The sequence below is a fragment of the Vicia villosa genome, linkage group LG6 (assembly GCF_029867415.1).
Source record: "Vicia villosa cultivar HV-30 ecotype Madison, WI linkage group LG6, Vvil1.0, whole genome shotgun sequence".
In the NCBI taxonomy this organism is placed as follows: domain Eukaryota; kingdom Viridiplantae; phylum Streptophyta; class Magnoliopsida; order Fabales; family Fabaceae; genus Vicia; species Vicia villosa.
Window position 1 is genome coordinate 157338501 of NC_081185.1, and position 12357 is coordinate 157350857.

A 12357-nucleotide genomic window follows, 5' to 3' on the forward strand; every position below is an offset into this window, starting at 1 on the left:
GGTTAGTTGGGGTGGCAGTGTGTTTGTGTCGTTCTGTTCTATGGTTGTTGTGTTTGGGATATCAAGAGGCTGCATTAGGAGTAGGTGAAAAGAGGAAACAGCATCAGTGTGTATTAGTTGGCGAATCTGGTGGAGGGAGGATGTGGTAGGTGAGGGTTTAGGGTCACCGGTCAAAGTCATTGGTTTATCTTTGTATTGAAAGGTAAGTTGGGGTACTGAAAAATCAGCTTGAATTGTTCCCAAAGTTCTCAACCAAGCCATTCCTAAAACGATGTCGGCCCCTTCGATTGGTAGTAGATAGAAAGGGAGAATGAATTGTTTATTTTGAATCACTATCTGCACTTTTTCACAAAGTCCTTCACACTGTAAGTGGGATCCATTACCCACCATCACTGAAAATTGGTGAATAGGTTTGGTGCTGAGATTAAGATGATTAGCAATACGTGGCTGCATAATGTTGTGAGTGCTGCCTGTATCCACAAGTATCATTACTTCCATACCATTTATCAGCCCTTTAAACTTTAGTGTTTGTGGTGAAAACTGCCCTGTTAGTGCTTGTGGGGATAGCTGAAAGTATGTATCACTTAAATCGGAGTCATTCGTCACTTCTACCACTTCTTCATTTGCTGTTTGGTCCTCCATAATGTCATCCTCAGCCAACAGAATGAGAAATCGACCTGCTGCACATTTGTGGCCCGTGATGAACTTTTCATCACAATTAAAACAGAGTCCTTGGGCCCTTCTCTCCTGTAATTGGGCTTGGGTTAGGCGACGGATTGGGAATTTTTGTTGGGTAGGATTTGTATTTTTCTGAGTTGTGAGGGTGTGGTTGGGGTCTGGAGTTTTGAATGTGGTGGCTGGTGAGACAGAATGCTGGTTTTTTTTGTAGGTAGAGTCAAAAGGTTTGGGAAATTTTGGTTTGGAATCTTTTAGTTTAGATTCAATAAGCTTAGCAAGGCCAATAGCTTGAGAGATAGTGGTAGGTCGATGCACAGCCAATTCATTCTGAATTTCCATTTGCAAACCCGAAATAAAACAATTTAATATCGCTTCCGCTGGCAATCCAATAACTTGATTGCCCAACTGTTCAAACTTAGTTTGATAATCCATAACTGACCCTGTTTGTTTTAATTTAAATAAAGCAGCCTGGTGATTCTCATAAGTGCAAGGACCAAATCTTAACTCCAAGGCTTTTGTAAATGAATACCAATCACTTAACAAATGATTACTATGCATCCACTTAAACCAGCCCAAGGCATCACCCTTCATGTAAAAGGAAACAAGAGATAAACGATTTTCTGGCGGAAGATTATAAAAACTAAAAAATTGGTCAGCCTGAAACAACCATTCTAGTGGATTGGAACCATCAAAAAGAGGCAATTCAAGTTTGGGGGTTCGTAATGGGGGTAAAGGGGGTATATGGGGGTGTTGTAAGTAAGGGTCAGGTTGCGGAATGTGTGAGTGAAAGTTCTGGGTTGGGATAAAAACAGATTGGGGGGTATATTGTGTGTGTGGCGGAAAAAGAGGGGGTGGTTGGGTGGTGGTGTGATGTGGGGGTATAGGGATAGTGGTCTGAGTGGAAAGGTTTGCGTGTGATGGTGTGTGGTGTATAGGGGTGTGGGTAGGTGTGTGAGTATGGGTAACAGCAGCTGAACCAAAAGATAGAGAAGAAGGGTTTGCATGTATACCTGAAGAACTAGCACCTTGGTGGGTAGCTGCTGCTGCTGTAACAGCAGAATGTTTGTCATTATGCAGAGAAATTTTCTGTAGGGCAGCCATGAGTGATTCAAACCTTGAATCTTCAACACTTTTATCATTGTCTAGCCTTGTATGAATCTGACCCACTTGTTTTGCTATATCTTCATGAACTTGTGCAAACCTTACATCCAATTGTTCTTGAGTTTCAGCCATGGCATTTGAGAGATTGAGTGAGGAAATTTGGACAGCCTCTTCCAAAATCTCTTTGGAAGAAGGGTTGGAGGGTTTTGGGGGAGCCATAGATGGAAGGTGAGAAGCTCAATGAGAGCACCAATGATAGAACTAATGTTAGGAACCCTAGATCTAGAAATGCATAAAAAGATAATAAGATAAAACAACTTTTCTTCTTACTTCCAAAGATAAAACATACAAGATATATAGTAGGGTTTTCTAACCTACTTGGGCCATGGGCCAGCAACAACTAAAATAACAAGCCATACTAAATAATTAAAACAGTAAAGACTACTAAAAACACCTCCTAATACTCAATATAGTCTTTTAACATACTTGACCTTCTTTTAATCCTATTGGGCCTTACATTCTGCATAACAATGTCTATCATATCATAGTGCATTGAAGTGTGAAACACATACAGAATTTTAATTGAATTTTAACGCACTGTACTCTAACACAGTACTACAGAAAATTTCATATTTTCTTTATATGAATATGCAAACAATTTGATTTTCGTAATTTTTTTTTTTTTCAAACAAATGCAAAACAAAATAGATATGCCATATATGTAATTGATTATCTTTGAGTAAAATAATTTGTTATCAATCTATCATTATTGAATAATCATAATATAAGTAACTATTACTCTGATATTAATTGTTAGAAAATTAATTCAAAGTCGATATTATGATTTTCATAATTCTGAAATTTCTATGAGAAATAACAAAACGTACCCGGATTTATAATAGCGATTCTTCTTGTATTAGAATATGTCCACGACACAACAGTTCATGCTTTGATGCTTGAAACGGAAGTCTCAATTTCTATTGCTTGATTTCCATTATGCAAAATACTTATAAGATTGTTACAAAAATTAATTTCAATCGAATGGAATCGAGGCTAGAATCGTGAACGAAATCACTTTCCTTATAAGTATTTCAAGCACACTCTCGATTGTCTTAGAGTTGGAATGACCTGAATACCCAGGATAATTCAGCCTTACTCGAGTCTGCACAAGACCGGTGAAGAAACTCGAATGCAAGGAAGCTGTCTGGAATAATATATTAGAGAATGATTATTTTATGTATATATTTTGGATTCATAAATGTGTATTTATAGGCCATGCATGTGTTGTTTCATAAGTTTGCAACTCTTGATGAAACAACACCTTTTCACCATATATTGCAATGGTTCATCTATAATGACACAAGGCACCCGTTCATGAAATGTTGTAAATTTGAATTCAAAAAACAAATTTATGCAACAACCAAAAATCTATTCCCATTTTTTGTCACATTAGAACACACTAAGGAAATTATTATTTTATAATTTCCAACATTAGAGACCTTGCCTTTTTCGTTGATTTGTACACTGTCATATATAATAACAATTTTCATAAGTAGTCTTTTATACAATCCTTACTATTCTATAAATAGATATATGTACAATCATGAACTAATAAAATAATAGTCTAATACACCCTGGTACTCGAAACAGGGTGTTGACTAATGTTAAGACCATCACAAAAATCATCAAAGAGTTGTAACATGAGTTCTTTGGTGAAGATGTCAGCAATTTAGTAGGGGAAATTGTACCTGGCCGCAAGTCACCTTTTCACGCACAAAACATATGTCCATCTCGATGTGTTTGGTGCATTGATGTTGAACTGGATTGTCGGATAGATAAACTGCACTCACATTATCACAATAAACTAGAGTGGTTGTGGTTACGGGATAATGTAGTTTCAATAGTAAATGATTTTATAATAATATAGTCTTTTTCATAAAAAAAGAAGTTAAAATAGATTACGGAACGGGTCAAGGTCATTGTGTCGTCAAGAGTAGATATAGATTGGACCGTCCCTAATTGTCGGACAAATCCAGAACAGTTTTTAATCTAATTTCTCTTCTATTTTTACTCTAACAAAAAAATATTATATAAAGAAATTGACATAAAAATAAATGCATTAATTATATAAAAAGATGGTATAGGTAATATTTAAAAAAATTGTATTTGTAAAAAGGAAATTTGATCAAGTTTTCTTTTCATTACATTTAAGTTTTTATTTTCATTAATTTTGACATGGATATTTTTTTTTTCCTTTGCTATTCAGACTCTGACTGGTGTAGAGACGGAGTTGGTAGAAGAAGCACTATATGTTACATGTTTATGTATTTAGATGCTCATTTTTTTTAGTGTTTCAAGAAGCAACCAGTGGTTACGTCGCTAACATGTAAAGTTGAATACATTACTGGAGCATTGTTTGTATGTCAAGCTGTTTGACTGATGAATTTGCTAAAGAAACCGAAGTTCAAGAAGTCCAATTTATTTTAAATAATAATATTTTCTGACACATGGTGGCTTAAAAACACAATGCTACCACCGATGTGTATGCTCTAAGTATCATTTTCTACGAAATCAAATTCAAAATAGAGTATTTAAAATTGTTCACGGTAGCACTCATGCAAATGTGCTGACTAAGTCTCAAGAGTCAACACTTCATCAATTTGAAGGATGAAATTTGTGGTGTTGAAGTTAACATTAAAGTGTCTTAAAAAGAATATACCTACGAGTTCATTAAATTATGCTTCATTCATCAAATCCAAACAAAGGTGTTCTTGACCCTACCACCCATCCCATGCCAACTTTTCCAATTCAATGCTTCTTTCTAGTTCTTCTCTGACAATACACCCAATCACATACATGCTACCTAGCTCATGGACTCTCTCAAACTTCAATCATCATCCTTTCACCCTCTTTTTCACTTCAACACCCTCACACCCACTTTAACTTCTTGTTCTCATCAATCTCAATCTAATAGTAATTCTCAACCAAACCCATCTTGGGTTTCTTTCCCTTTCACGCATATCATCAAAAAGGTGGCAGCTTTAACAACCCACAAGAGTGTTTCCAATGAAAACCAACAAGGGTGTTGCTGTTACTTGCAAAACGGAGGGTTGGGAGTGGCTTTATTAAGCGTAACGGCTAACGCTAAGGTCAAGATTAGTCCTTTTGTTGCTACATTGGCTTCCAACCCAACTTTTGTTTCTGGGTTGTTTGCATGGTTTGTGGCTCAATCCATCAAAGTTTTCTTGAATTTTTGTATGGAAAGAAAATGGGATTTGAGATTGATGTTTGCTTCTGGAGGAATGCCTTCTTCTCATTCTGCACTGTGTAGTGCTCTCACCACTTCTGTTGCTCTCTCTCATGGTGTTGCTGATTCTCTCTTTCCTGTTTCTTTGGGATTTAGTCTTATTGTCATGTATGATGCTATCGGTGTTAGAAGGCATGCTGGTATGCAAGCTCAGGTATGCTATTCTTGAATTCAACCACTTTTCCATTTTCTTTACTTCAAACAATATTGATCAATGAATGGCTCAAGAAGTTAAATTTGATTAGAATATTTTTAACCTTTTTAGTAGTAGATGGATAAATTTGATACATGGCGATCAAATACTATCATATATGTGTTGCGGTGTCGGTGTCATGACATTACTATTGTCAGCAGGGTGTCCGTGCTTCATAGGTTAGGACTCTAGGTATTTGTGTTGACTTAACTTGCTTACAAAATCATTTGTGTGAACTCAGGCAAACTTGCATTGTAGACTCACTCACTCACATAGGATTGTGAGTTTGAGGAAAATTGAACAAGTTTTCTCACGTTTTTGGGAGCCGAAAATGCAACAGCCAAATGATAAGAGTGGGAGTTTGTAGTGCACCAAACATTAACCTCACAGTAAAGTGTAGCACTTGACTCCACACATGCATCGAACATACAACTGTGTTGTATTGAGTCTCAACCTCCCTGCAACCGTGAACTAACCCATTGGTGCAAGTTTGTAATGAACCAAACAAGCCAACAAGGTGAATGAACCTTAGTCTCATTAGTTGAAAACTATCAATATTGAGCTGAATCTAGCTCAAGTGAGTGGGACACGGTCCCTTCATCCTTTACTCTGTAGTAATTTTAAACGACGTGATTTGTCCATTTCATTTATTTTGAACCTGTTGTGCTCATTCGTATGCTGAGTTGTGGATTTTTTGTCATTTGTAAGTTTGTCCTTTAATTTTGAATTGTAATATTAAGTTTGTGTATTCTGATCTGTTGTACTCTGTCTTGGCTTAGTGCTTAGTCTTTTGTATCAAATCAAGATACTATCAATCATATTACACCATATTCAAGGTCTGTATTATTCCTCTTTGAGATCTTTTATCGAAAACCCCATAACTTCAACTTTCACTTTGGAGGTGCCTTTGTTTTCAGTGGATGTTGAAATTAAATTGCATTATAGTTCAAGTGCTGAAAGTAACCATTTGTTGGTTTGCAAATGCTTGGTTTTCTGCTGTCTTGTTGGCTGTGAACTTAAGGTTTTAGAGGATGTTATAAGCCCAAAACTAGACTGTTAGAAACTATCCCCTAAACTATCTTTGTGTCAAAGTACCAAAAATAGCTATGTTTCTTAAGTGATAGGTTTCTATTGCAATTGACTTATTATGGCTTTTGAAGTGTGTTACTTTGGTTTTGAAAAGTATAATGGTACAGGAAGAGCAAAGTATCATTTTTCCTTGAATTGGAAAGAAGCAGAAATTATAAACAAGCATTTATATGTATGGTCATTTAACTATGTTTACCTTTTGTTATGAAGAAGTTTTTTTGACAAGAAAATTGTGTAAATGGCTGGACACAGGTGCTTAATATGATTGTGGCAGACATGTTTCAAGGCCATCCAATTAGTGAAAGGAAGCTAAAGGAACTTCTTGGTCACACCCCATCTCAAGTATTTGCTGGTGCTCTGCTTGGTTGTTTAGTAGCTTGTTTATGCTGTCAAGGTTGTGTTTTGGTGGGTTAGGTGATTCTGTTATGTTACACCTTTTTTGGATCAAACTGTATTGAATACTGATACATGATAGCATACTAGTTGCTCTTGTAATGTGATTCATAGCAACTTAATGATAGATGATAGCATACTAGTTGCTCTTGGAATGTGATTCATAGCAACTTAATCAGTGATCTATATTCTAGGACAAGTAGTACTTCACAGCATGAGTATAGTGTAAATGAAGATTTTTTTCTTGCTGTTTAAGGCTTATTTCATAAAATCTAAGTGTGTTATACTGTCCTTGTATGCCTCTTAGTTTTCATGGCTCTTGGAAGAAATGAGAGTGGTATAGGGTTCACATCATCATCATTTGTTGGAATATAGTTGGTTTTTAATTTTTTTTCTACCACTAAGATTGTCACTTTTTTTGCTAGAAAAACTTTAAGAACTTCTAGAGTTTTTTCATACTTGAAGAGTGATTGCACTAACATTGGCATTTGAATTCTCTATTGGTTGTGCTGGTAGTTTATAAGATCTTTGAGAATGTATGTTAAATCTTTGGTATATTAGATGTCCAACTTTTGTCTCAAATTCCAAATGGTTGGGCTTGTAGAGGCATTTCTCAATAATGTCCTATCCAATAGAGAAAATGTACCAAACCTATTGAATAAAATATAAATTATGACTAAAAAACTTTAGGGTTTGTCTAACATGTGCAATATTTAATAAAATACACAAGTTTCAACAGTTCCAAGACAAATTTGTTATTTTAAATTTTTTAACATATTAACTTAAACTTCAATTAATATAATAACAATACAATTTTATTTTGATTGTCTCACAAGATCTGATTTAAATATCACCAAAAATAAGAATACACATGAATAAAATTGGGGGTGGGACATTTAATTTAAGACATTGTCAAACTAATTCAATAATATATCTTAAATCTATCACAATTTTCAATAATTTATTATATTATTTTAATCTTGTTTGATAATAAAACTAGTACTTTTACCTGTGCGATGCACAGAAAAAAAGTAAAAATAAATGTTATATTTTTATAACAAAAAATATAAACGTAAAAATATTTATATGTTTGTATGTTATGAATATAAAAATAATAATTAATTAGTGGAGTGGAGTTGAAATTAACAATTAATTAAGAATATGAAGAGTTTTTAGTATGAAAAAAATGAAGAGTATGAATAATTAAATGCAATTAAGCGGGATATTGATGGACTTAATGAAAAATTAGGAGGAAAATCTTGTATTTTGTCTTAACATATTAAGGATTAGCCAATTAAAAATCAATTAACTTTATGAGAATCTGTATCATATTAAACATAATAGAATTTGATTAAGTGTAATAAATAAATAAATAAAACTATATATTTTTCAAAAAAGTCATCTCCCAAAATGACTTTTACAAGAAAATATTTAAAATAATTTTTTGAAATTTAGTCATAAAAATAATAACAAAAAAGTTTAATAATAAAAATGATTTTATAAGAATTTATTTAAACCAATTTATCATTTTTAATATTTTTTCATAAAATAGTTAATAGGTATCACAAAGATAAAATATTTTAAAACTTATTTTTTAAAAACAATCTTGAAAAGAAATATCCTGAAATATTTCTTTTGTCAACTCTCCCTCCACATCAATCAAAGTTTAAATAGCATATCAGCTCTAAATCAAATTTAGCACCAGAAGAAAATAAAACTTCATACCTTAGAGTCCCCTTAATATACCTTAATATCTGAGAGCAACTTGATAATGTGACCACTTTGATTTTTTCATAAACCTACTCACCATTCCAACTGCATAGCAGATGTGTGGTACGGTGTTATAGAGATATCTCAATGAACCAACCAACTATTTAAAAGTTGTAGCATCTACATCACCAACCTCAACGTTAGAATCCAACTTATGATTTGTTTCAGCATGAGTGATTGGAGGCTTGCAATTTGTTAACTCAAATCACTTCAGAAGTTCAAGTTCATACTTCTGTTGATGCAAAATTATATTCTTCTTAGAATACAAAATCTCCATCCCTAAAAAATATACCATGTTTTCTAGATCTGTCATCTCAAACTCATTCATCAGTGCCTTCTTAAACTTGACTATCTCAAATGAACAACTCCATGTTAGCAATATGTCATCAACATAGAGACACGCCAGAATCATATTGCTTTGAGAGGTATGATGAACATAATATTCTATATCACATTTTATGAATCCTTAAAACTTGAAAAATTAATCAACTTTCAGATTTCAAGCTCTTTAAGCTTGTTTTAGTCCATACAAGGATTTTTGCAACTTATACACCATCTCTTCCTGTTTCTTTTTCACAAAATCAGGAGGTTGTGACACATAAACTTTGTCTTGTAAAGGACCATTAAGAAAAGCATATTTCACATCTAAATGCATTAGAGGCCAATTCCTATTTGCAGTTATAGTAATCACTAATATGATGGTTTCATGTCTAGCTACAGGCGCAAACATTTCAAAGTAGCCTAAACCATATTTTTGTAGAAAACCTCTAGCTCCTAACCTTGCTTTGTGCTTTGAAATTGACCCATTTGACTTTAGCTTTATCTTGAAAACTCATCTGACACTGATGATTTTCTTGTTCTTTGGAAGCTTATCAAACACCTCATGCTTAAACTTGATGAGTATTACCCATGTCATTCTTATGAACTCATCCACAAAAGAAACAAATTACTTGTTTCCTCCATGTGAATATAATTCAAATGACTCATATACACCAGAATGCACTACTCCTAAAGCATGATTTGCTCTTAGAGCCACTTCTAATGCAAATGGAAATCTAGGTTGTTTGTCTTTCATGCATATCTCACATGACTTCTTAGGCTTCACAATCTTAGGAATGCCGTGTACTAGTTGCTTAGAACTCAGGGCCATAAGCTTCGGAAGTCCAGATGCCCTAATCTCTTGTGCCACAACTCACTCTCCTTTCCTCCCCTCCCCTCCCCTCCCCTCCCCTCCCCTCCGTCCACCCCAAACCAAACACACCCTAACGCATTTAGTTTCAATTGTCTCCACATTCACCTTGAAAGTTATGTTGCTTCTCTGTTCAGATTGCATAATCAGGTATGTTGGGTGTGAATATGGAAATAGAAAATAGTCTAAAGTGGGGTGAATCGACTTAAAAATAAAAAGTCAACTGATTCTTCCAATAAGAAAAATCAGTGGTTTTTTAGAGTTTGCACATGGAAGATTTGTAGAGCGAGAATGTAAAATTATACTCAATAAATAATTATTAGATAGCAAATAAATTTTTAACACTCCTTTTTTTACACGTTCCGTAAATATACCTACGGAAAAAACTACAATTTTTAAATAAAAAGGTGCTTCCATATGTGTATCTACGAAATCAGGGGGCATAATTGAAATTTCACCAAGTGGTTAGGAGATTCAAGGTGTAGATTGAGATATTCTCAAAATTAAATGTTAAATAGAATATTTAGTCTTTTTTACCTCTTCAATAAAAAAAAATTATTTATCAATCATTAATTAGTCTAGAGGTGATTGAAGCTAAATTGGATAGGAATAATCACACTTCAATCTCCCGCAACAGCGATTGTGCTGAACCAGATTAAATCGATGGTGAAAAATAAAAAAATTATTTCGGATTGTTATATAGAGTTTGCTTGTATTTTTCAAACGCTTGGCTCGTGTCACTAAAACATTTAAGTGGAAAAATATTTTCATTCTAGGTGTGTTGCACTTATGTGTGAACAAAGTGTGTATTCAAGTCTAGATTCATTTTTTTCACTCAAGTCTAAATTCATTTTGAATTAAAAAGAGTCTACGTTCACTTATGTAGAAAACAAGAAGAGAGTCTATATTGTTATTTTCATGCATGCGTTTTAAATATGTAATACAGAAACTGTCATGCTATATTTTATTTTTATTTTTAAATAATTACTTTTATGAAGTTTAATATACAAATGACATTAATATATAGTTTTTTTTTCAAGAGTTGTCTATAAAAAATATATTTTGTTAGAAGTTGAATTATGGCTTACCAAAATCCAATAGTCAAAATTTTATCTAATAGTAATCACACAAGTTCAGGATAAGTATTAAAATTATGATTTTACATTTGCGTCAAATTGAATATATATATATATATATATATATATATATATATATATATATATATATATGACAACTGATAGCAAATGGCCATGTCCATCCCGCAAAAATTTACAAAAAAATGAGGTTGGGTGGACATATTTAAGAGTGCGAGTCTAAAACATTATTCGCCGCGCAAAAAAGTGAGGACGGAGCAGCTAATACCCGCAGACATTTAACCTTTTAGGTCTTAAAATAGTAAAATTGTATAAAAAAGCTCTTGCCAATAAAAGCTCACAAAAACACAAGGCAGAGCGGGACGAACACATTAAAGGAAGCAGACCTAAAACCTTGCCTCGCCCCGCAAAAAGTGCAGGCAAAACACAGTTTCCCCACGGGCCAAATCCATTTTGTCACCCCTATATGACACGTTAATGTGTACAAATTTATAGAATTTTGTTAGTTGAAAATAATAATGCTTAATTTCACTTTTGGTCCCCCTAGTTTTAAATTTTTAAAGTTTAAGTCCCCCCAGTTTAAAAGGCAGGTTTCAAGTCCCTAAAGTATATCTTAGTTGGGATTTTTGTTGCCCCCTCTATGTGGCTGTTCATTTAATGGCGTGGCAGGGATGTTGAGTTGCCACGTATGTAATTGTTATATTCTTAATGACATGTAATTTGTAAAACATAAAAATTATTTTGTGATATAAATTGTTATATTATTCACCAGTACCCTAATCCCTCTCTCTTACTCTCGTCCATATCTAGGGTACGAAGTGCGACCGAGAAATCGTGGGAATCGAAGAAAAATGACGAATGCACAAGTACGATTTTGTATGAGGTGTGTTTTCTTGACTTGTTCAAACATGGTAATCGATGCATTGATAGTGATTATTTATAGTTTTGTGTGATCCACAATCTTCTGTTATTCTCTCTTATTAAAGTAGTTTTATATAGTTCTGTGTGCTCCACTATTAACGTTTTCCATAGTTCTGTGTGGTCCACCAATAACATCGTTTTTTAATATTACTAATTTCAAGCCAAGCCAAGCGACAAAAGTTAGGTTAAGACTACACCATAGGGGTAGATTTGTAAATGAACCTGTTAAATTGTACGTAGGTGGTGAGGTCTCTGAAATGTCATGGAAGTTAGATGTTAACTATATGTCATACATGGATATGGAGGGACTGCTTAGAGACCGTGGTTATGTGGACATTGGTAATTTGTGGTATAGGAATCCCAAATTTAGCTTTACTCGTGGTCAAAGGCCTCTGGACAATGATAATGATGTTCTACAGTTTGCCCAAGATGTTGCAGGTCATGAATTGATTGATATTTATGTGGAGCATAAAGTGTATGCTCCATCTGAAATTGTGGAAGGTTGTAATGTTTCTAATGAAGTTGTTGATGGTGTGCAAACTGACCCTGACCCTGAACCTATTGAAACTCAAACCAATATAGTTAAACCTGTTGAGAGTGTGTCTTCTGATACTGAACCTGT

The 12357-nt window shown here is 33.9% G+C and overlaps 1 protein-coding gene across 1 annotated transcript; it reads left to right on the forward strand.

Moving 5' to 3' along the window:
- The first annotated feature begins 4519 nt into the window (after positions 1-4519).
- LOC131612929 (uncharacterized) lies at positions 4520-6916 on the forward strand. The gene is made up of 2 exons (XM_058884670.1): positions 4520-5240; positions 6621-6916. Exons 1-2 carry the CDS (start codon positions 4650-4652, stop codon positions 6780-6782), a joined length of 753 nt encoding a protein of 250 aa, XP_058740653.1. The 5' UTR covers positions 4520-4649; the 3' UTR covers positions 6783-6916.
- The last annotated feature ends 5441 nt before the right edge of the window (positions 6917-12357 follow it).